Below are 25,791 nucleotides of genomic sequence, written 5' to 3'. Positions count from 1 at the left end.
CAGTGGTGAGTGATGCATGACTTCTGGGTTGGTGTGGTCATCTGGGAGAGGTGGGGATCAGAGCCCACTGGTCTCCAGCGGAGTGCCAGCGCCACATCAACCTTCTGGAGCTAAGGGCTATCCACTTGTCAGAAAGTCTTCCTGATGTCCATCAAGTGGAGGCTTGTACACTCACGGAGCACACCACCGCCCTGTAGTACTGCACCAAAAGGGCTGGGTGGGGTCACCGAACCTGTGCTAGGAGTCCTTGCACCTCTCGAAATATCTGGAACTTTAAGGAATTTTCCTAGTGGTGAACCACATGGCAGGATGATTGAATGCCCGACCAAGAAAGCTCAGCCATCGACTCCTTGTCTCGATCTGTTTGCCTCCTCCGAGAAGATGCAATTCTGTTCATTGGCGTTTCCAAGGCATCTTGCATTGAGACGCGTTCCAACTTTAGTGAAACTCTGGACTACTGTATGCATTTCTACAAATACCACTACTGCACTGAGTTCTCAAGAAGATTACAGACCGGGCTCAAGGTGTCCAAGTAGGCCCAGATTGGGCACCAAGCGTATGGTATCCAGAACTCCTGGGCAGGAGCATCTGTTCTCCGATCAAGCTGCCCCTCCGGGAGGACATGCGGTCACAGCAGCTTGGTAGGGTGTGCACCCAGGCCTTTGCACTTTACATTTTCTTACATGGAGTGTGAACGGCGACAGATTAACACCTTTGACCTTCCTTTGTAATTTGTGGATGTCATCTTGGCAGCCAGGCGTCCTTTACCAAACACTTAATATGCCTGTAGTTGGGGAAAATTTAGGCCTTGGGTGGCACACGCCAGATTGCCCCCCCGGCGTGGCTTTTTTTAGGGGCATTTTTAATAAGGCGTTAACGTTCGGCCCTTTCAGTCTTCCTAAGTTTGCCAGATCAGCCCTCTTTATTTACCTTACTTCACTGGTTGTGATGTGACTTTTAAAGGGCTGTAACACATTTCTCCCTTCTCCTTTTTCATGCCCCAATGAGTCCTTAATTTTCCTAGCTTATCTGATGTGTACTCCGTTCGAGCTACTTCACAGCTGTCCTTTATGGCTCCTTACTATCAAGACTGTTTCTCATTGCCATCACCTCAGTATGGAGTCTGAGTAAGTTTCATGCTCTTTGTGTCAATCCACCATACACTTCATTCTTCCTAGGCAAAGTGGTTCTGCGGACGCTGGCATCCTTACTGCCAAAAGTTGTGACGCTGTTCCATGTCGGTCAAACCATCACCCTGCCAATGCACTATGCTCCACCTCACTCTAAGAAGAAGGAGAAACGTAATCGCAAAGACCCCAAGAGAACGCTGAACTTCTACGACGATCGTGCCAAAGGCCACATGGTGTACAATCAGCTCTTTGTAGGATTCACTGGAGCAAAAAGAACAAGTAGTGCGTAAGAGATTGGCTAGATCATGCTCTTTATTAAAATCTGCAACCCATTAGCCAAGAAGCAGCCTATGCGCTCATTCTGCCATGGCCAAAGCTGCTGCCATTCCTATCGAGCGTGGAGTACCTGTCCTAGACATTTGCTAGACAGCAATGTGGGTGTCCCTTCTTACGTTAATGAAGCATTGCCTGGACATTCAGGTTCACTGAAAGGGGCATTTTGCCTGCTCGGTCCTGCAGGACCTTCAGATATGAATCCATCCACAGACCCTCCTCTAAATAGATAATGCTTTATTTAGTCCAAAAGTGAGGAATCAGTAGAATAACTTACTTTCGGTAACGCTCTTTCTGGTAGAGACCATCTAGCCACAAATTCTACCCCGACCGGCCTAACCTCCCCATTCTGGGATTGAGCTCTATTCATTAATAAGATCCCAAGCCTAGAAACCTACACACTGTCTACCAATTTGCTTTTGGGGCTTTGCATCTTAACTTGTGGTCTGCAGACCTCTGAGGTCTAATAAACCTATTGGTTAGATTCTTGACTATTTAATAATATAGGCAGATTAATAAAGTAACTTACTAATAAAGAAGCAGAATTAAAAATATTAAAATGTACTGTTAAAGTGAAGTAATAAAGCATGATCTGTGGGTGGCCTCAATTGACGCTACAGCAAAAAACATGCAATTGAAACAAAACACCAAAGTGATATACTATAGTTTAGCACATCATTTCATTTTGTATGATTGAAAACCAAATTTGAAAAATGTTCCAATCTTCTGATTACATTTGCATTTTTTAATTTTCTGTGCTTGTGAAATGAAAAAAATATTTCATCATTTGTATATTTTTTTTATGTATACTTGTTTCTGTATTTTTTGTAATATTTTGAGATTGCTGTTGGTTAGGCCGGGGTCCCCTAATTCCATTATTGAGTCAGCGGAGCTCAATTGATTACAGTAGTTATTCAGTGTGGGGCTAACAAAGTCAAAAGGTTAAGTAACATCGGTTTAGATTGTGCAGAGCTATACATTAAAGAAAACATATGTGCAGTAGTGTTCTTAAATTTTACTTGACCTGCTTATTATCTTTGTCCTTCAGAGTCCACAGACCACACACTTTTCATTGAGCCCATCACGGAGGAGCGAGCGTCCCGGACTTTGTACCGTGTGGAGCTACTGCGCCGATTGCGAGAGCAGGTGCTTTGTCACCCCCTGCTGCAAGAGCGTTTGGCGCTGTGCCAACCTGGCTCTGATCTACCAGAGTGGTGGGAGTGTGGTCGCCATGATGGAGAGCTGTTGCGGGGGGCTGCCAGACATGGCGTGAGCCGAGCAGACTACAGCATCATGCAGGACCCTGAACTATCCTTTCTGGCGTCTCGTCAGGCCTATATCCAGAGTCGTCCAGCACCCTCACGCTGCTCCACCCCACTGCTGCACCAATCGTTGTCACATAATGATACACAGAATGTGTCACCTCTTACCCTCGTACCTGAACCTCGCCGAGATGGTAGTGCTGAAGAGATAAAGCAGCATGCCCTGGAGAGTTTGTCTGTGAAACTGGAGGCAGAGGTGGCGGCAGAGGCAGCAGCTGCAGCAGCTGCAGAATCTGTGACACTGGTTCGAGGATTTGTTGGGCCTCAAAGAGGTCGTCCGTTGCCCATACAAAAGATGTCTGCTGCTGGTGAAAATGACTCTGACTCTGAGCTCGACCTAACAAAAATGTCTGCTTCCACCTCGTCGTCCTCTACTTTATCATCCGATGACAGCGATGAAGAAAAGATAAAAGGTAGTAGCCCCACCCCCATATGTGAAATATATGCCTATCTTGTGATAGGAAGTTGTTTTCTGTATGTCTTCCTGAACATGTTTTTTGCCTGCTCATGCTTGTCCATTTTTGATTAGCTGATTCTTAGCCAGCACTCCATGCATGCGTTCTAACAATTATCTTTGTTTTTAATTCTCCCCTATAATCTGGTCTCTAAAGCATATTACTGAGTTGCTTATAGTTGTTATGCATAAATCCATCCAGTTCACTCACATAGGCTCTGCGATCTCGCAGCCAAAACCCAGTGTTCGAGGTATATGGGCTGCCGATCACACACTACTCTCTGCAATGGTGGAACACCAAAAAGCTTTCAAAAGGACGGCCGTTCATAGAGCCAGTTCCACAAGTAGTGCTAACCACGGACGCATCCCTCACCGGCTGGGGAGCTCATTTGGCACAGCACACCGTACAGGGCAAATGGACACCACAGCAAAAGCTATTCCACATAAACCATCTGGAGTTGCTAGCCATTTTTCTAGCTCTAAAGTCCTTTCAACATTATCTATCACACAAAGCTGTATTAGTCCGCACCGACAATATGACAGCCATGTACTACATCCAAAAACAGGGAGAAAAACACTCCTTACAGCTCTCCCGGCTGGCGCAGAGCATATGGAGATGGGCCATTCCTCAAAAGATCTTCCTATTAGCACAACATCTACCAGGAGTTCACAATCAGGTTGCGGATCTGTTAAGTCGTCAGAGCCAACAGGTTCACGAGTGGGAACTTCATCCTCAGGTTCTGCAACCTTTCTTTCAACAGTGGGGACAGCCAGAAATAGATCTGTTTGCCACACACTTCCACTCCAAATGCCCAAACTTTGCCGCCAGGTATCCACACCCATTGTCCAAAGGCAATGCGCTATGGATCAGTTGGTCAGACAAATTTGTGTATGCTTTTCCGCCTCTCCCACTCATTACGTTAGTGGTGCGCAAACTACAGCAACACTCCCTCACATTGATCCTCATTGCACCAACGTGGGCAAGGCAACCGTGGTACACCACACTACTAGAACTCTCAGTGGTACCACATTGCAAACTAAATCTCAATCCAAAGAACCATGGAGAGATCATGCATCCAGACCCTATGCAGCTCAACCTACCAATTTGGCTCCTGATGTCTTAGAATTTGGCTATCTAAATCCTGATTGCATGAATGTTATTAAAGAAGCTAAATGTCCAACCACTAGGGCATGCTGTGCAGCCAAGTGGAAAAGGTTTGTTCTGTATTGCAACAATAATAACATTAACCCACTAGATGTTTCCATCCAAAACATCATATGCTACTTGTTACATCTACAAAAATGTAATTTAGCATACTCCTCAATCAGGTTACATCTTGCTGCAATAGCAGCTTACCTTCAAAATAGATCGCATCTATCATTATTTAGAGTTCCTGCCATTAAAGCTTTCAAGGAAGGCCTCAAAAGAATAATTCCTCCCAGGGTACCACCCTCCCCTGTATGGAATCTAAACATTGTTCTCACTAGGCTTATGGTTCCTCCATTTGAACCCTTGCATAAGTGTGATTTACAATTTCTTTCATGGAAAGTAGCTTTTTTAATTGCTATTACTTCACTCAGAAGAGTAAGTGAGATCCAGGCATTAACAATTCAAGAACCATTATTGCAGCTCCATCACAACAAAGTGGTTCTAAGAACAAATTCAAAATTCGTTCCAAAATTCATTTCATCATTCCATCCCAATCAGTCTATTGAGCTGCCAATATTCTTTTCACAACCTCAAACAGTTGCTGAGAGAGCTCTCCATACATTAGATGACAAAAGAGCTCTCCACTACTACATTGATAGGACAAAGCCATTTCGTAAAACAAAACCGCGTTTTGTGTCCTTTTCTCTTCCACATAAATGTAATCCCATTTCAAAAACAGGGATTGCAAGATGGATTGTTAAATGCATTCAAATTTGCTACCAGAAAGCAAAACGTACATTATCCATACCCCCTAGGGCTCATTCCACACGTAAACTAGGGGCATCTATAGCATTTTTAGGCAATATGTTAAACAAAAATTGTTCCCCTGCTGTAATACTTATAATGCTCAAATTGTCAGATGAGCTATCGCTCTCTACTCAATGTTCATTGGGTCATCACATTCACGCTAAAGGACCTTGTTTCTGCTACCCGCCCAGTCGAAAGTAGAACCACAAAGGGACTATATGTTTACAAAATTTAACCTGACAATGTTAAATGGGTCTACACTCTTCTTTATTAAAATTTATTTTATCCATGAAAACAATCAATGTGGAGTTCATCTATCTTGCACAGTCCCACACTGATAAATCACAATGACCACAATTTACAATTTACATTTCAATACCACATCAACATTTTTTTTTAAAAACACAGTCTTGTAAGTATGTCCGATACAAAACCCCCAAGGGATTTTTCGTATGTGGATGCGTTTCAGTAGATGTCACTTGTTATGCACCACCTTCGTCAGGACAATTGTTAAAAACACAATACTCTTTAAAAAAAATAACTCTATTTCATCCCTACATAGTAAGAAGCGGCAGTCTGCTTAACAGCCTTCTTTATATCTTAAAAAGAAGCTCTCTATCATCCCTGCATGGAGTCCAGGGAAGCGGTAGTCTAACAGCCTTCTTTATGTCCTTCTATGCTAGGATTCAATTTCTGGCATTTCAAACAATCTTGACATAAACCTGGCCTAGTTCCTTATGTGCTCATGTGATTAATTGGCCGGTCATCACATGTTTTCTTGGTCACTTTATAATCGATGCTTTACTTAAAAAATAACAAGAACACTTCATCACCCTCCTTCTTATTTCAGGATTATTCAATGTTCCCGGGGTGTTTATCTTTTATATGTTCTTTGCGCTGCCTCACGTAGCACCAGGAATGCGGACCGCATACAAGAATGTGAAGGTCTACTGCAAGTAGACCAAACACAATTAGTACGAAAAGTAAAAATAAAGCAAAGTTTATACAGAGTTTAACCTTTACGGGCACACGACAAGTAATGCCAATAAATATTCAGTAAAGAACAGAACATAAACGCAAATATGGAAAATCATACCATGGAAAGCATCAGTGAAAATATAAGATTTAAGGCGTTGCATCAAAGTGTTAAACTTCTCACTATAGTGTAGACAACAATGGTACGTCTGTCTTGAAGATTAGGACACAGAACCCATAAGCATTGCCCAAGAGACACTAAATATACAAAATAAAGAGGTACTTTACCAACTGGTGTCCCCCTGGTACAGTGTACAGTACAGACACCATTATATTGAATGCATTTGAGAGCGAGCATCAAGTATTGGAGAGGGTGTGGTCAAATAGGGGATTTTGGGCACGTACATTGTTCATGCCTGGCTCTGAGCATCTTTTGCGAAAAGATACTGGGGGCCATAAAAGTAGTACAGGACTTTATTATCTCAGCTAAACTAGGGATGGAGTGATGGTGTTTAGCTGGGTTTTGAAACGCATCTCCGGATACTTACACTGAGAGACCGCTCCCTTTTGTTTTGACCTATATAATGATTGTTAATAGACTTAACAGGGTACCTCTACTCTTGTGGTACTGTACAATGGAAAATTAATGTTCGAGGCATATCGGCTGCAGACCACACACTGTTGCATTAGATCACCATCTGGTGGTGGGCCCGGATGATTACACTTTGTTGTTGTCTTGGAAGAGTCTTTGTCTGCTGGGTGACTCCTCCCTTAGACCGTAGTGCGCATGGGCATCAACTCCATCCTCAGATTGTTTTTTTTCCGCCATCAGGCTCGGATGTGTTAATCGTTCGGTCCCGTTACCGATCTCTTTCGAACCCATAAATCAATCTACAATAGCAATATAGTCTTCAACACTGATTCCAGTCGCCCGCGTCGAAAAGAGGATCCACTTCTCCATTCCAGTGCTCGTCGGGGCCGTTGGGCCCAACGGAGCCATTGGGCCTTTGGCTCATGGAAAGAACACCGTTCAAGAAGTGCCCTAAGTGCGGACACAAGTTTCCCCGCACCGACCTGCATGAATTTTGCAACCTGTGCTTGTCTCCAGAGCACGAGAGTTGAGACTGTGAGGCCTGCGCTTCGTTCCGGCCCAAGAAGACAATCCGGGACTGTCTAGTTCGAAGAGCTGTGGAGCAATCATTGTCGTCGACACCAGACCTCATCATAGACGAGGCGCCGATCGAGGTAGATGTCGAAGAACAGCAAGAAGACGTCACTTCCGAGGCAGAGGACTCCGCTTCCGGAGCAGAGAATCGATCCAAAGATGACGATCTTCCAGCTGGTCAACAGGTCGAGCGTAAGAGCGTCGACCCTGTTTACCCCCCCCCCCCCCCCCTAGAAGACTATTAAAAAGCCTCCGGTCGACTCAGGCTTGAGTCAGACCGTCGGTCCCGAAAATCAGAAAGTGCTTAAGCCGAAGACACACCCTTCGATACCAAGGGTTACCGAACTGAAACCAAAACCAAGTTCGGCACCGAAAGACGTTCCTAAACCAAGTGCGGCACCGAAAACTCCGGTACGTAAAAAAAAAGCAGACCCGAAATCGGTTTCCATGCCGAAACACACTTCGGCACCAAGAACGGACGAGGCTAAACCCTCGGCACCCAAAACTTCAGATCCAAAAAGCGCTGATCCAAACAAGAAACAAGATAAATCTTCGGAACAGAAAACAAGAACCATTCCAAAGATAATAGACACTGTAAAAGCTAAATCTGACTGCTCCAAACCACATAAATCTGCGCCGAAGAAAGATTTATCGATACAAGAGCTTTTCCAGCCTGATGTAAGGCAAAAGACTCTGAAGATTCATCCACAAACTGGACAAATATATACAGTGCCTTAAAAGAGGAAAATGTACTGTCCTAAACCATCTCCTATTCCCTCAAAGAAGCATGTTCAGACTTTCCCCACAAGACCTCCTTCACCACAAGTAGAAATACTACTAAATATTTCTCCTGCAAACTCACCAGCTACTACACATAGTATGATGCCACAGGAGGAGGACTATGGGGATACATACTCTCAACACAGCAAATAGATGACATTAATGACCCACATGATATGGCTGGGTCATCAGGTGACTTATGGGAAGATTACAATGCACCAGATCTACCACAGGATAAGGCATACCCGTCTAGGCCATCTCCACCAGATGACACCATTGGGTCCATGGAGTAGACCTGCATACTGATCCAATACAAGAGGATTTTTTTATGGATACACTGTTAACAGAACATAGAACCACTACCACACAGCCAATACTGAATGGAGTGGTAAGACATGCACCAGAAATGTTTAAAGACCCAGTCAGGGCCAGAGTAATTAACCCCAGACTGGAGAAAAAATATAAAGCAGCTCCTTCTGATCCTGCATACATTAAAGGGCAGTTGCCACTAGATTCACTGGTAGTGTCAAACGCGAGAAAGAGAGCCAACTCGCAGACAACAGGGGAAGCTCCACCGCATGACAAAGAATCAAAGCTTCTAGATGCCTCAGGGAAACGCACACTATCACAAGCTGCTAATATATGGAGGATTGCTAACACTGAAGCTCTGTTAGCAAGATACGACAGAGCTCATTATGATGAGCTAGAGTCACTTATGCAACACCTGCCAGAACAATATAAGGCTGGGGCTGCTGATTTAATACAGGAGTGCAAAGTTATAACTAATACCTCCATAAGATGCGCACTAGACACTGCAGACACAGCATCTAGAGCAGTAAACACAGGGGTACTGTTGCGTAGGCATGCATGGCTAAGAATCTCGGGATTCAAACCAGAGGTACCAGCCAGTATACTAAACCAGCCATTTGACCAACAACATCTTTTCGGTCCAAATATAGACAGTGCTCTGCTCTGGAAAAGATGAAAAAGGACACTGATACTGTAAAATCAATGGGCGCTTTACAAACACAAGCCCATAGACAGACCTTCCTTTCGTCCCTCATCCTATAGGGGTGCATCAAAAGGCTTCCAAACGGACAATACCTCCTCTACTTACAAACAGACCAACCAAACCTCACCCGGTAAGGGATACTATAGAGGAGGGTATAGAGGAAATAACAAAAAGGGCAGAGGCAACAACATTCGCAACGCCTCTACTCCCAAACAGTGACTTCCCTTCCATCCCCCCAGACCATTCCACTCTGGTCGGGGGAAGATTACAACAGTTCCTACCTGTCTAGAACTTCATCACCACAGACAGGTGGGTGAGACAAATAATTCAGTCAGGATAGTGCCTGGAACTCACTTCCACTCCTCCGACAATACCACCCAGACAATGTCCTATGTCACAAGAGCACCCTTAGTACTAAAGCAAGAGGTAGAATCTCTACTGCAAAAGAATGCAATAGAACCTGTGCCAAAAGAACACCAAAACACAGGGGTGTACTCTCTTTATTTTCTCATACCCAAGAAGAACTGGTCTCTCAGACCAATTCTAGATCTGAGACCCCTAAACCAGTACATACATTCAGACCATTTTCATATGGTCACATTAAAACAGGTTTTACCATTACTACAGAAAGGAGACTTCCTTGCCACATTAGACCTCAAGGATGCCTACTTTCACATTCCCATTCATCAGTCTCACAGGAAGTACCTAAGGTTTGTGCTACAAGGTCAGCACTACCAATTCAAGGTGCTCCCATTCAGAGTGACAACAGCACCTCGAGTATTTACAAAGTGTCTAGCAGTAGTAGCAGCACACTTAAAAGGGACAACATTCATGTATTCCCATATCTAGACGACTGGCTAATAAAATCCAAGTCATACAACCAATGTGTACAGCACACGCATCAAACAGTCTGCCTATTGCACAAATTGGGGTTCACAGTAAATCAAAACAAGTCACATCTACAACCGTCCCTATCTCAGCAGTACCTAGGGGCCACGATAGATACCTCCAAAGCAATAGCGTACCCCAACTTAATAAGAATACAAGCTATGCAGAATCTCATAAAAAAATTCAAAGCTCAACACTCACTACAAGCTCGAATGTTCATGCAGCTAATAGGAATGATGGCATTTTGCATTTTGATAGTGCCATAAGCAAGACTACAAATGCGCCCCATACAAAAATGCTTGGCAAGTCAGTGGAATCTAGCTCAACAAGAGATAACAGATCTAGTGGTGGTAGACGACCGGACGCATCGCTCTCTGCAATGGTGGAACCACAAAAACCTTTCCAAGGGCCAGCCGTTTATAGAGCCAGTTCCACAAATAATACTGACCACAAATGCATCTCTCACGAGATGGAGAGCGCACTTACAAAGTCACACAGTACAAGGAGCATGGACAATGAAACAAAAAGTACTCCACATAAATTATCTGGAGTTACTAGCAATCTTTCAAGCTCTAAAATCGTTTCAACATTACATATCAAACAAGGCTGTACTAGTCCGGACTGACAATATGACAGGAATGTATTACATTCAAAAGCAAGGAGGAACACACTCCATACAGCTCTCCCGGCTGGCGCAGAGCATCTGGAGGTGGGCCATTCCTCAAAACATTTTTCTGTTAACAGAACATCTACCAGGAGTGCACAATGATTGGCAGATCTGTTAAGTCGTCAGAGACAACAGATACACGAATGGGAGCTTCATCCTCAAGTTCTTCAGCCATTTTTTCAAAGGTGGGGACAACCAGAAATAGATCTGTTTGCCACACAAAGCAACTCCAAATGCCTAAGCTTCGCCGCCAGGTACCCACACCCATTATCCAAGGGCAATGCGGTATGGATGAACTGGTCAAACAAATGTGCGTACGCTTTTCCACCTCTCCCACTAATTCCATTAGTGGTACGCAAACCCCGGCTCTGCGGGGTCTTGAGTCCTAAAATGTCCATGGACTCGACAATTCTCGATCCGGTGCCTACTCGATTCACGGGTTCACACTCTGCGACTCTGGGCAATAGCTTGCTTAATCTCCACAACGGCCCCTCGCGGTGGGATGCCTGGCTTTCACCTTGCGGATACCCTGCCGGGGTTATCTCACAGAGGAATACCAGGACGGGTTCCCTAAACAAGCGCTTAGAAACCGCTCGGTGATTTGCGCTATATAAATTCCTTTACATTTACAACATTCTCTCGCATTGATTCTAATAGCACAAACGCGGGCGAGACAGCCATGGTACACAATGCTACTCCAACTCTCTGTAGTACCACACCACAAACTAAAACTCTCCCCACATCTGCTAACACAGAACCATGGAGAGATTATGCATCCAGACCCAATGCAGCTCAATCGAGCAATTTGGCTTCTGAGGTCTTAGAGTTTGGATATCTAAATTTACCTCCTGATTGCATGGATGTCATTAAAGAGGTAAGACGTCCTACCACTAGAGCATGTTATGCAGCAAAGTGGAAACTATTCGTTGTCTATTGTACAAATAGCAACGTTAACCCTTTAGATGTTTCAATACAAAACATCATTTGCATCTCTTACATCTGCAAAGACCTAATTTAGCGTACTCTTCAATCAGATTACATCTCGCTGCTATAGCAGCATATCTCCAAAACAGACATTTGTCATTGTTTAGGGTACCTGCAATCAAAGCGTTTATGGAAGGACTTAAAAGAATAATTCCTCCAAGAATATCACCGTTTCCAGTATGGAATTTAAATGTTGTGTTCACAAGACTTATGGGTCCACCATTTGAACCATTACATAAGTGTGAGTTACAATTTCTTACATGGAAAGTTGCTTTTTTAGTAGCAATTACATCACTACGAAGAGCGAGTAAGATCCAGGCATTAACAATTCAAGAACCATTTATACAACTTCATCATAATAAACTGGTTCGCAAGACAAATCCAAAGTTTCTGCCAAAAGTCATTTCACCATTCCATCTCAACCAATCCATTGAGTTGCCAGTATTTTTTCCACAATCGCAAACGGTTGCAGAAAGAGCTCTTCACACACTACACGTAAAAAGAGCGGTTCTATACTACATAGATAGGACAAAACCTTTTCGAAAAACTAAACAAATGTTTGTGTCCTTTTAACCTCCACATAAAGGCAATCCAATGTCAAAGTCAGGCATTGCCAGGTGGATTGTTAAGTGTATTCAGATTTGCTACCAAAAAGCAAAACGTACTTTAACCATTACTCCTAGGGCATATTCTACCCGTAAGATAGGAGCATCTATGGCATTCTTAGGAAACATACCATTAGATGATATCTGTAAAGCAGCTACATGGTCTACTACACACACATTTAGAAAATACTACTGTGTAGATGTACAAGCAAAACAACAAGCAAGTTGTGGGCCAGGCTGTACTAAAAACATTATTTCAAACTACTGCAACAGATGTGGGTGACTGCCCGCTAAGGGAGAAACTGCTGTGCAATCTATGCAACAGTGTGTGGTCTGCAGCCCATATGCCTCGAACGGAAAATGCTACTTACCAGTATGCATCTGTTCTTTGCATGTAGCGCTGCAGAACCACACACACTTACCCGCCTCCCCGGCTGCATATATCTGTTCCAGTATTATCCTATTTAGTTACACAATACATGGTCATCTTTATCTGTAATGATACAACTCAATCATTTGCCCAATGGCGAAAACAATCTGAGGACAGAGTCGATGCCCATGCGCACTACGGTCTAAGGGAGGAGTCACCCAGCAAACAAAGACTCTTCCAAGACAACAACAAAGTGTAATCATCCGGGCCCACCACCAGATGGTGATCTAATGCAACAGTGTTTCTTTCTGCAGCCCTACATGCCAAGAACAGATGCATACTGTTAAGTAGCATTTTCCTTAATATTGTGTTATTAAAAAAAGGGCAGAATATGACTTACATAAAAATTGAAGACATAGATACTCCCTATTCTGTACTTTAGAGCTCTTGAAGTTTGAATTAAGGTAGGGATTTATCTCTGCAATGAAATTCATTTTCAGAAGACAAAAGTCTTGACTGTGACCATCCTTTAGGCTGTATCGGTTTATGGTTCCACATGATTGAAGAATCATAGAAGCTTTAAGTCAAACAGTAATTTTTAAGTTAAAAAAGCTTCAACATGCGCAAACCTGCAAGCTATAGCTTTGTTTAAGTTGCATGGGGTTGTACACATTTTCTGGGATCTCCTAGCCAGTCTGGTAAAAATTAAAGGTGTTTTTATCCAGTCTGGCAGCTTGTGTTTTTCTCCTGGTCCTGATAAAAAGGTTTCCTCTTAGGTCGTCAAACTATAAAATGCTTCTCTTTACCGAATTTCCACAGATAATCAGGACAGGGCTCCAGTGACATTTAATCACTTATAGCATCAGTTCGAAGGAGGTTTCTTTCCCCTTGGAAAACTAACCCACTCAGTTGTATTTTATTCTCCGAAACTTGTTACATCCCACTCAAGAAATCTAGCTCACCCAGGTAATGGGAAGGCCAGCACGTGTCAGCAGTTTCGGGGCTCAGCGGGTCTTCAACAAGCTGTGGCTTCCAAGAGCAAAACATCCTGTAGGTGGCAAATCAATTTTAAGTCACAATCTATTTTAGTCACTCTCAAAATCATTCCAAGAGATTAGTGCAGTCCGATCCTGAAACAAGGCTCTGAGGCTTTCCCGCGATCATGTCCCACCCCACCTCCATTCTATATCTTTTGATACTTTAAAAGGACACAAAGGACACTCTAACCCATGTAAATAACTGATCCGAGAGAGAGAAAGAATTTTACAATCACACACCCTCTAAATAAGAACACAGTGTAACTGACACCTGCTTGACATTGGGTGCTGGTAGAAGGACTTATTCTGACCATTACATATTTCTGCGGATTCCTCAACCTAGGAATAATATTTATAGGCTTCAGATGGGCCTGTCCACCAGTGCCATGGCATTCGTTTCAGTTTTTCCTCTCCTCAGTGGCAGAATCCATAGTGCTCTCTTACTGTGTGTAGAAGACTACATTTTCTGCTTTTTATCAGTGACGCAGCATTGCTGCAGCGCAAGACCCCTTGTAAGGGGGTTTTGAAAACTGAGCACAAGCGTGTGGTTTTGCTCTCGCTGTCTGCCATTGGATTTTGCTTGGTTTTTTTAAAGAAAAAAAAGACACGCAATTGGGCAAAGGCCGGCGCATGTCCCGCCTTTGCTCAGCCCATTCCCACCGGTGTCTAGGACACACAGCTTACGGGTTGATGTCGGCGAGTCACGAGTGCGGCCTGTGTTACCGAAGAAGAGTGTGTTTGTGTGGCTGGGCTTCAAGCAGGTGTGTGCCTTCTGTTATGTGATGAATGATGGGCGGGGCTTGAGGCACCAGATGTTGTTTATCAACGTGACCTCTGTGCAGGTTATGTTGCCCCGTCTGTGCATTTCTAGGGCAATGTGTTCCTGGCAAGGTGGTGTGAATGGAAGAAACAAGTTGTTTGTGGAACAAAACTGTAAAATGAAGGTTCGAGGCATATGAGCTGTAGATCTCACACTTAGCATTAGATCGCCATCTGGTATTGGGCTTGGATGTTTGCAGGTTGTTGTCTTGGAAGAAGTCTTTGTAGTAACGAGATAGGTGACTCCTCCCTTGGACGATAGTGCGAATGGGCATGAACTCCATCCTTAGATTGTTTTTTCCCATCATTGGGGTCGGATGAAACTTTTCCGCTCCAGTTCAAAAACTACTTTCTAAAGTATTTTGACGCAAAAAAACTTCCTTAAGTCTTCAGATCAACTTCCAAACATCTCAGCCTGCGACGCAACTTAATCGGCTAGATTCCGGTCGTCGACACGAGCCGCTGGGCCTATCCACGCCGTGAGGCCTACAGCTCATAGAAAGGACGCCATTCAAGAAATGTCTCCATTGTGGTGCAAAATTTCTGCACAGTGACCATCACAAGGTCTGCAACCTGTGCTTATCACCTGAACACGACGAGTCCAGCTGTTCAGCCTGTGCATCCTTTTGATCGAAGAAGACCATTCGGGATCGAAGGACCCGTAGACATATCATGCAGAAATTAGCTCCGGAACCGATCGACATCTTTGACGAAGGTCCAGATGTCCCAGAAGAAGATTCCGAAGATCTCGAAATTAACTCCGATGACTCGATCATTCCGGGTCAAAGAGTGAGTACTAGTGCCCCTACCCCAACCCCAGCACCAAAATCGAAGGCAATGGTCATGACTCTGCCTGCTGGGCCCTGTCGTGACCGAAAGCATACTTCAGAAGCACCGCCGTCGAGCCCGGCTCTGAAGAAAATCGAAAAGCCTTCTGGTAACTCAGGACCGAGCAGACCGCATGTACCAATCCGAACAGCACCTACGGCACCGAAACAGAAAGAAATCCAGGCTCCGAAATCAGTTTCGAAGCTGTCCACTTCGAGAGACAAACGGGCCCGAAAAATCCCAAGCCCGTAGATAAACTGGCTTTGAACGTTTCCATATCGAAGAAACCAGCTTCGGCTCTGAAAACCAAAATCCTCGGAGCCAATAGCTACGCCAAAGGACTCTTATCACACCTCCTAAGGCTAAAGATAAAGACAAACACCAACCCCGCTTGGAACCGAAAAAAAACTGCGCCAAGCGGTTCCTGAGGAAGAGGAGCTTTTTCATCCAGAGACAGGACATGTCACTACTGGACCATATAGGAAGAGGAAGTTATACACAACACCTGTTCCTCCAGTACCTGTAAAGAAGGACTGCCACATCGCCTATGCACCCTTCTCCTCCTATACTTCATTCTAACCCACTTCCTCTACCTACACCTCCAATTGACACTTCTCCACCTCTTTTCTCCACCTCACACACCTCCACATCAGGATGATGATAACGACATGGGGTAGGGGGTGACCCAGATGACCCTTTCACGTACCCAACTGACCCACCTGATTGGGAGTTTCCTGTCCCACAATACATACCAGACGTCCCAAGTCCTCACACATACCCATCAAAAACATCTCCAGAAGATGACAATATTGGTTTTGGACACTTAATAGGGCTGCCATCTATCATGGAGTCACAATACACTCAGATGAGGCAGAAGAGGACTTTCTGTTAGATACATTTGAACAGTCCCAAAAGTCAGTGCAAATATTGCTAATGATTAAAGGAGTCATCTGAAAGAAACAGGTTAGTATTAGATTCCTTACCTTAGAATATCACCAGGCGTCAGACTGGATCCGTAAACTTTGCGTAGCAATACCCATGCGCGTCGGTAGGCGTCGTCCGTCCTCTGCGTCATTAGCGCCGGAATGAGGTCGCCGGATGACTTAAACGCCACCCTCGCGCGCTAACGTCAGTTCTTTTTGGCGCGCCAGCTAGCGCAGATTCGGAGAAGCTCTACCCCTTGGTCAATTTTTGACTAAACTTTCTTGATCTTTTGATCTGTTTTTTCTCGACTCGTTCGACTCCTACAGTGCCGGTAGGGATGCCCGGGTTCAAACCCTACGTCGATTGCAGCCGACTGATGTCTGTTACCGACCCCCATCGCCGGTGTCTTCATTGTCTGAACTCCGACCACCACGACCGAGCCTGCTCCGATTGTCGGGCTCTGACGTCCAAGGCTAGACGGGAGCGGCCCGCAAGCGGCTTGAGCTCCGGCAGTCGCAAGGTCCCGGTCCAGGAGGAGGTCGAGGAACCGGTCGCGGGGTCGGATTCGTCAAATCACCCCCCCCACACCCGCAGCGGCCGGGGGTTTGGGTGACCCCACCCACGCGGCTCCGCCGGAGTCGCAGCCTGCCCCTTACCTTCCGGTCTCTGGGCATGACGCGACGCCGGAGGAGATCGAGCTCTACCTCATGGCCATAAGGTCGCTCCCTCCTCTGTCTGGTTCCGCGGGCCCGATGCCGCCGGCGTTTCGGCCCCGGCGACTTCGGTCCCGGCGCCGCTGGATCCGGTTCCGGATCTGGGTCGACCTCACGACCACGCCGGCGCCGGGCCCTAGGGTGTCACCCCCGGCGCCGCCTCCGAGCGACGTCCTCGCCGATCGTACCCTCGATTCGGTTCCGGCGCCGCTCTTGACGTCGCTTGGAGATTTTTACTTCAATGAACCGGCCCCATCCTTTGAACCTGAATTTCAGGTGATGGGTGACTAGAGGGATTGGAAGGGGTCTGTGGACCCTCTGGCACAGGAGTGCCAGTCTCAACAGGACTGGACATGTGAGCTTGGGGATGCCAGTGGGCTGGACACTTTGCCAGATACTGGTTTTGTCTCCCCTCCAACCGTGGCTACGAAGGAGGGGGCTGCCTACAGTGTAGTGTTGATGCAGGCGGCCAAGGCATTGGGCCTAGAGCTCCCCGTTGCGGCCATGAGAACTAACCTCCTCACTGAAGTCCTTAAACCGCAGGCAAGCTGAGCCTCTGCTGCCGTTTAATGAGGTCTTGTGTGACGTTCTTTTGGGCACTTGGTCCAAGCCCGCTACAGGTCCGCCTGTAGATAGGAACGTGGCCAGACGCTAACGCCCGGCTCCGGTCGACCCTTGCTTCCTGTCCACCCACCCCACCCCCGAGAGCCTGGTTATACAGGCCTCTACTTCCCAGACCGCATTCCCAACGGCTCCGCCCGATCTGGAATTCAAGAGGTACGAGCAATTCGGTAAGAAGGTGTTCTCGTCCCCGAGTTTGGGACTGCGGTCAGTCAACACTGCATGCCTCTTGGGCCGCTACACCCACATTCTGTGGGACACGGTCGCGGGCGTGCTGCCACAATGTCCGGAGGGGGTTCGGACTAAACTCGCCCAAGCCCTTGCGGAGGGTCGAGATGCGGCACGCTATTCCATCCGGTGTGGGCTGGATACCACAGACTCACTAGGCAGAGCGATGGAAACAACGGTGGCGGTTCGACACCACGCCTAGTTGAGGACCGCCAACTTTTCGGCGCATGTCCAGGCCACCCTTTTGGCCATGCCGTTTGATGGCCGTCGCCTCTTTGGCGACAAGGCAGACCATGCGCTTGAGCGTTTTAAGGACTCCAGGGCTACACCAGCAAACGGGTGCTTTTCGCTCCTTTGGTGGCCAAGGAAGGGGCGCTCCCACACGTGCTGCCAGCCACGCACCGCAGACTAATACACAGCGCCGCGGTGGCGGCCATGGAAACCGCTGTGGCGGTTGTTGGGGACAACAGCGAGGCCAGTCCACACCTTCCCCTGCAGCATCTGCCTCAAAACCTCCTAGTTCGTGCTTTCAGGCCCATATGACGCCAGTGGGGGGGGGGGGGCAGGGTTCGCCATCACCACTTCCACTGGCGCACTGTCACGTCGGACATGTGGGTGCTGCAAATCGTCCGAAGGGACTACTCCCTCCCCTTCGAGGCGACCCCTCCAGCCATGCCACCGCAATTCCACCGCGTGTCGGGGGATCACTTGCAACTTCTGCAAGACGAAGTTACGGCCCTCTTGGCCAAGGGGGCCACCGAGCGCGTTCCTGGGCCGGAAGTACTACTTTCTGGTACCCAAGAAGGGCAAAGGGGGCCTCCTCCCTATCTTGGACCTACGGAACGTCAACGGCTTCCTCCGGAAGGAGAAGTTCAAAATGCTGACATTGGCTCAGGTCTTAGCTGCCCGGGAGACTGGATGGTAGCGTGGGACTTGCAGGACGCTTATTTCTACATCCGCGTCCTGCCGGCCCATCAGCGCTACCTGCGGTTTACGGTAGGCCACGAGCATTTTCAGTTTACCGTGCTCCCCTTCGGCCTTACCAGCATCCCTCGGGTGTTCACGAAATTGATGGCGGTAGTCGCAGCTCATCTGCTCAGATCAGGGGTTTCAGTCTCCCCCCTATCATGATGATTGGTAGTTGAAGGCGGGCTCGCCTTAAACAGTCGTCTCCAGACTACGGCCGACCTGCACTCGCTGGGGTTCTCCATCAACGTGCCGAAGTCACACCTGTGCCTATCTCAGAAGCTCCTTTTCATCAGAGCGTTTCTGGACTCGACGCAGTTTCAGGCTAATCCCCCCCCCCCCCCCCGAACAGCGGGTTTCGGGATATTCAGGCTCAGATTCCGATCTTTCAGCCTTTATCCCGAGTTTTGGTCAAATTGGCGCTGCGGATCTTGGGACTGATGGCCACCTGCATCCTTCTGGTGCATCACGCCAGGTGGCGGATGCGGGCTCTACAGTGGGACCTGAAGTTTCAGTGGGCACAGCATCAGGGCAACCTGTCGGACCATGTCCTGATCTCGGAGTGCACTGCAAGTCAGTTGCAGTGGTTGCTCACGAACCGCGATTGAGTCAGCAGCAGATCCCTCTCCCTACCCCAACCATAGCACGTAGTAGTGATGGATGCGTCCCTCCTGGGATTGGGGGGGGCACATGGGAGAGGCGGAGATCAGTGGCGTATGGTCTCCGGCGGAGTCCCGGCTCCATATCAACCTTATGGAGCTGTGGGCGATCCGACTTGCACTGAAGTGAGTCCCTTGCTCACTTTGCCTCTGGATTCAGGCAAGCCGGGCTGAAGACGGCTGGAATGCCAGAAACCGGTCCTCGGAAGCTTGTTTCCGGTCCAGGGAAGACATGGCTTGGCAGTTCGGGCTGGACTGTTCCTATGAGGCACAGGGTCAGACTGATTTGCATATGGCCATGTCTGAACTGGGGTGGTAGAGTGGGCTAAAGAACGGTGATGGATCAAACATAGATCTTTTGACTGGGTTTGATTGATTCAGATGTTCCGTCCATCACCACCCCCTTTTGTACCGCTTTTGGCCGCCATAGGTGTGGCAGGGTATGCTCAGACGTGAGTCCCTTGGTCACTTTGCCACTGGATTCAGGCAAGCCGGGCTGAAGACAGCTGGAATGCCAGAAACCGGTCCTCGGAAGCTTGTTTCCGGTCCAGGGAAGACATGGCTTGGCAGTTCGGGCTGGACTGTTCCCATGAGGCACATGGTCAGACTGATTTGCATATATATAGCCATGTCTGAACTGGGGTGGCAGAGTGGGCTAAAGAACGGTGATGGATCAAACCCAGATCTTTTGACTGGGTGTGAGCGTTTGATTGATTCAGATGCTCCGTCCATCACCACCCCCTTTTGCACTGAAGGCATTCCTGCCCTCTGTCCGGCGAAGTGTGGTGCAGGTGTACACGGACAACAGCACCGCCATGTGGTACTGCAACAAACAAGGTGGGGTGGGGTCGTTGACCCTTTGTCAGGAGGCTCTGCACCTCTGGACATGGCTGGAACACCAGAGCGTCACCCTGGTGGTTCAACACCTGGCAGGTTCCCTGAACGCCAGAGCGGACAAACTCAGCTGCCGGTGCATGATGGATCACGAATGGCGTCTGAACTCTGACATGGCACAAGGTCTCTTTCAGCAGTGGGGAGAGCCTTGGTTAGATCTATTCCCCACCAAAGAGAATGCGCAATGTCCTCAGTTCTGCACGTTGGAATTTCCAAGGCGGCACTCGCTCGGAGACGCTTTTTTTCACGAGTGGAGCTGCGGTCTGTTGTACGCCTTTCTGCCTATACCACTTCTGCCCAGAGTGCTGAAGAAGATCAGGTGAGACCGGGCCCAAGTCATCCTTGTGGCTCCAGACTGGGCACGAAGATACTGGTATCCTGAGCTACTCAACATGTCAGTCAATCCCCCAATTCGTCTGCCTCTACAGGAGGACCTTCTGCCGAAGCAGCACGGGATGGTCCTCCAACCAAACCTGTCCAGTCTCCACCTACATGTGTGAAGATTGAGCGTCGACAGTTGAGGCCATTTGACTTGCCTCCTGAAGTCTGTGATGTGATTCTGGCAGCCAGGCGTCCCTCCACAAAAACGGTATACGCCTGCAGGTGGAACAAATTTGTGGCATGGTGCACAGCAAATGCTGTGGATCCACTCTCTTGCTTCTTTCTCTTGCCCAGCAGGGCTCTGCTCTGAGCACTATTAAGGGTTACCTCTCTGCCATTTCAGCCTTCTTAAGGCTTCCTGATCAGCCTTCTCTTTTCAAGTCCCCTGTTGTAAATAGATTCTTGAAGGGCATCACAATCATGTTTCCTCCTGTTCCCTTTGTGATGCCTCAGTGGGACTTGAATATTGTACTTCCGTATCTGATGTGCGCTCCCTTTGAGCCACTTCATAACTATCCTCTTCGTCTCCTAACTCTTAAAACTGCATTCCTGTTTGCCATCACCTCTGCCAGGATAGTGAGTGAGCTCCAGGTTCTATCTTCTAAACCTCCTTTCCTCTCTGTCCATCCGGACAAGGTTGTCTTGAGGACTCGTCCTTCTTTCCTGCCCAAGGTGGTCACAGCCTTTCATATCGGGCCGTCCATCACCTTGCCCACCTTTTTTCCGCCTCCGCATCCCTCGAAAGAAGAAGAGAGGCTCCACCGTCTGGACCCAAAACGTGCGCTCTCCTTCTATCTAGATCGCACACACCAGTTCCAGGTGGACGACCAGCTCTTTGTTGGTTACGTGGGCACTAAGAAGGGACTGGCAGTGCACAAGCGGACCATCTCTCGGTGGGTCATCTTGTACATTAAGGTTTGCTACTCTTTGGTGAAAAAGGAGCCTCTGTTGGGCTGCGCGCCCATTCAACTCGGGCCACATCGGCTATTTCTGCCCTGGGTCGGGGAGTCCCCTTGCAGGACATCTGTCAGGCAGCAACGTAGGCCTCGCTGCACACGTTCGCTAGGCACTACTGCCTGGACAGCCAAGTCCGGAGAGATGGCTTTTTCGGCCGTTCCGTTCTCCACGACTTTCTGGTGTGATCTTGGTTCGCAGACCCACCACCGGGGTTGATATTGCTGGGGTATCTATTCTAAGGTAAGGAAGCTAACAGTAACGTGTTTCTTCCAAATGCACAAGTTAGTTACCTTCAGTAACAATATATCTGTAAGAAACATTAGTTAGTATTAGATTTCTTACTGCCCCACCCATCCTCCCCGTTCTGCGAACCGATATCTAGGGTTAAGGACATCCCTTTCAGGGCCCTAGTTTCATGGCACCAGTGTCTGTTTCTGTCATGGCTCTGCGTTCCTGGCGCGGAAAGCTATGTACAGAACTGATGTCACCGCGCGAGGGAGGCGTCTAAGTACTCCTACGTCTGCACGACGCCGACAACGGACGCGGAGCCGCAGACGACACCTACCGACGCGCAGGGGTACTGCTGAAGAAAACTTTCTGGATCCAGTCTGACGCCTGGGGATATTCTAAGGTAAGGAATCTAACACTAACTAATGTTTTTTACAGATATATCGTCACCGAAGGTAAGTAACTGGTGCGTCTTTGCCAGATGCATTGTTACCGAAGAACTTTAGAACAATAAGGAAAAAACCAGTGTTTTTTTATTTATTTTTTTGGGTCTCGCCTACAGACCGCTTTAGCGAGACCCTCCAGCATTTCTTGATGCACGAAATCAGCTGGCTATTGCAAGTTCTACTGAATACTATACTACTGCTACTGTTTTTGTTTTATAAAGTCAGTCTCAGGCTTTGACCTATCTCTAGGTCTAGTGTCAAGCTTTTTCCCCAGGCACCAAACTGGACCAGGAGATTTTTCTCCGCAATGCTCCCATGTGCCAATAGGTTCAGCCATGTGGCTTTATACTAAGGCAAATGTGATGGAGCAGAGAAGCATGTAAATGCTACCCCTGTTTCCTGTCGTATTCTGATCTTTCTCCATTTGTAAACCCTGACGTGGACCTCTATGAAAAAGTGCAGGTGACAATGTACTAAAATCTATTCCACTGAACAGGTAGTTGCAGAGGGAGTATGTGGTTCGATAAGATTACCCACCTGAAAGCGCTGACCTGAGAATGTAGTAGTGTATAGTGAGCATGTGCACAGATGCCCACATCGCAGCCTGGGGGATGTCCAGAACTGGCACCCCCTTTCCGATGCAGTAATAGCGGCCTTGGCCCTTGTGAACTGAGCCAGATGGGGGTTACTTCCTGACCAGTGCATAGCATCCCATTTTGGGGCAAAAGGCACATAATTTGATCTACGTTGGCATATGCGCTATAGTAGCATTTACTTTTAATAATGTTTGATGCTTTAATTGCTGTAGATTGAGATGTGCCCTATGCACTTCCTCTGATTGAGCGAGGGAGTAGATTGCCTCTGGAATATATATTTAATACTCTTCCCTCTTTTTTTTCTCTTTCTTCTTTTGATAGTAAACTAATTCACTGCACACAAACTTCATTATGCTTTACACCTCTTGTTACTCCATGTTAAACATTGAAAAAACAGACTATGGGTGCAGTCCGTTTTGGTGCATTGTGAGTTGCAGGGGCACTAGCATGAGTTGCCTTAAAACCAACCACACTTTTTAAAAGAAAAGGCCTGCTTAGGAATATTGGAGCTCCTTAAATAGGGGAGGAGGAAACATCTACAGAAAGATCCCTGACTTTCTTACTAAGGGAACTATCTCCACCTCACCATGGCTGTCAAGGAGAGAACCTCCTTTATCAAGAGATTCCTGTGGGAGGAATAAGTGAAGGAGCAGAGTAACTCAGCATAGTAATCTTGCTAAGGACAGGGAATAACCAGGTATATTCATATTGAATCAACTGGAGACCCATTTATCCAAGAATGTCACAATTTTTCAAGAAAGTTGAATCATCTGCCACTGTCTTCTGTCTCACAATGTAAGAATCTGAAAGAGACAGGTTAGTGATAGATTCCTTACCTTAGAATATCCCCAGGCGTCAAACTGGATCCGGAAAGTTTTAGCTAGCAGTACCTCTGCGCATCAGTAGGTGGCGTTGTGCGGCTCCACGTTCGTCGCTGATATACGCCGAGAAGACTTCACGGAGACTACTTAGGCGCGCCACCCATGCACGCCGACATCAGTTCTTTCTTTTTCCACGCCAGTAAGCGCAGATCCGGTTAGAGCACATACCAAACTCACTTTTTGAATATCTTTTTTGAGACTTTTGTCTCCTGCGATTTTGAATCTACTCCTGGTTGTAAGTCTTGTAAGTCTTGTTGGGCCTGCCGTCGCAATATGTCGGTGGTGGACCCCCAAGACGTCTGTCTCTACTGCCTGGAGAACGATCACGACTCTCGGTCCTGTTTGAACTGTCGGGCCATGGCTGCGAAGGCCTTAAGGGAACGGCGCCAGAAGCTGCTTGAGGTCCGGCATTCATCCCAGCACCGTTCCCGGTCCAGGGGCCGCTCCAGAGAACACTCGTAGGGCCACCATTATCGCTCCTCAGGCTCCAAGTTTTCACCCTCGGATTCGGCTAAGAGACACCATAAAAAGAAGTTGAAGCGCTGTCACTCTGACGTCCCCCGTCGGTCCCCGGATTCGGAAGAGGGGGACAGGGGTTCTGCCCCTGCGGCTCCTTTGGAGCCCGGGAGTCCGCGGCCTACCCACCTTACCCGGGTTCGTCGGCGACTCCCGCACAGGTGCAAGAATTTTTTGCTACCATGGACCCCTGTTTAGGCCTCGGACTCCTGCCGGCGCGCCCTCGGGCCCCTCGTCCCGTGTCAGGATCCTGTCAAGCTGTTGGCGCCGCAGGATCCTGTGCCTCTGGCTCCGGCCATGGCGCCACGGCACCATCCTCGGCTCCGCCTCCAGCGCCGCAGTGGATGCCATTGGTTCCGCCGCTGCCAGGGTTCCAGGACAATTTTGTTCTACCTGGAATCCGCATTGGGACACGGTCCCAGTTCGGCCCCGTCTGGCGCCGTTCCCGACGCCATTTGTTCCTTCCCCTGCCCTGCCGCCGCGGTCTGTCCCACATACGGTGGAAGTGGAGGAGGACTGGGAGGGGTCCGAGGACCCTCTTGCTCATCAGTGTGACTCTGAGCAGGACTGGGCGGATAAGTTGGAGGAAGCCGGCAGCCTTGACTTCTCCTCTAAACCGGGGTTCGCCTCTTTTCCGCTTACCATGGAGGAGGGCGATTCTTACACGGAGGTGCTCCTTCGGGCAGCTGAGGTCCTAAACCTTGATCTCCCTACGGTAGTCTTAAAAACTAATCTCCTCACTGAGGTGCTCCAGACGTCGTCCATTTCGTCGGAACCCCTGCTGCCATTTAATAACGCCCTCACTGACGTCTTACTGGCCACTTGTGCGCGGCCAGTCACAGGGGCCCCTGTGGATAAGTACATCGCCAGACGTCATCGCCCGGCGCCGGGTTACCCTGCCTTTCTGACCACTCGTCCTATGCCTGAGAGCCTGGTCATCCAAGCTTCGACGTCTCAGAGTACCTTTCCCATGGCTCCACCAGATAAGGACTCTTAAGAAGCTGGAGCAGTTCGGCAAGCGGTTGTTACCTTCGGCCAGCTTAGGGCTGGAGTCGGTGAACACTGCGTGCCTATTGGGCCACTGTTCCCACGCAGTGTGGGATTTGGTTGCACAGGTGTTGCCTCAGTGTCCTGAGGAGGTCCAAGCTGTGCTGTCCCAAGCTGTGTTATCCCAAGCTGTGGCTGAGGGTAAAGATGCGGCTAAGTTTGCCATTCGGTTTGGTTTGGACACCGCAGACTCACTAGTTAGGGCAATTTCTACGACTGTGGCGCTTCGTCGCCGCGCTTGGTTGAGAGCTACTGGGTTCTCGTAAATGTCAAAAGCTCACTCATGGACATGCCCTTTGATGGCACTCGCCTGTTTGGGGATGACAGTGCGTTGGAGCCTTTTAAGTGCTCTTGGGCTACGGCCAAGTCCGTGGGTCTCTCCACCACTCGCCCGGCCACGTCTACCTT

At 48.0% G+C, this 25,791-nt stretch overlaps 1 protein-coding gene across 1 annotated transcript in view; it reads left to right on the top strand.

The window, feature by feature from the left end:
* Positions 1 to 25,791, top strand: part of CHD8 (chromodomain helicase DNA binding protein 8) — a 911,220-nt gene that overhangs the window by 651,273 nt on the left and 234,156 nt on the right. The window contains exon 25 of the mRNA XM_086919771.1: positions 2,512 to 3,198. Coding sequence (XP_086775897.1) covers positions 2,512 to 3,198 — 687 coding nt within the window. The remainder of the gene's footprint in view (positions 1 to 2,511; positions 3,199 to 25,791) is intronic.

The sequence above is a fragment of the Lissotriton vulgaris genome, chromosome 5 (genome assembly GCF_964263255.1).
Source record: "Lissotriton vulgaris chromosome 5, aLisVul1.2, whole genome shotgun sequence".
NCBI lineage: Eukaryota > Metazoa > Chordata > Amphibia > Caudata > Salamandridae > Lissotriton > Lissotriton vulgaris.
Note: the sequence above shows the minus strand (reverse complement) of the source record. Positions and strands in the feature narration are given on the sequence as shown.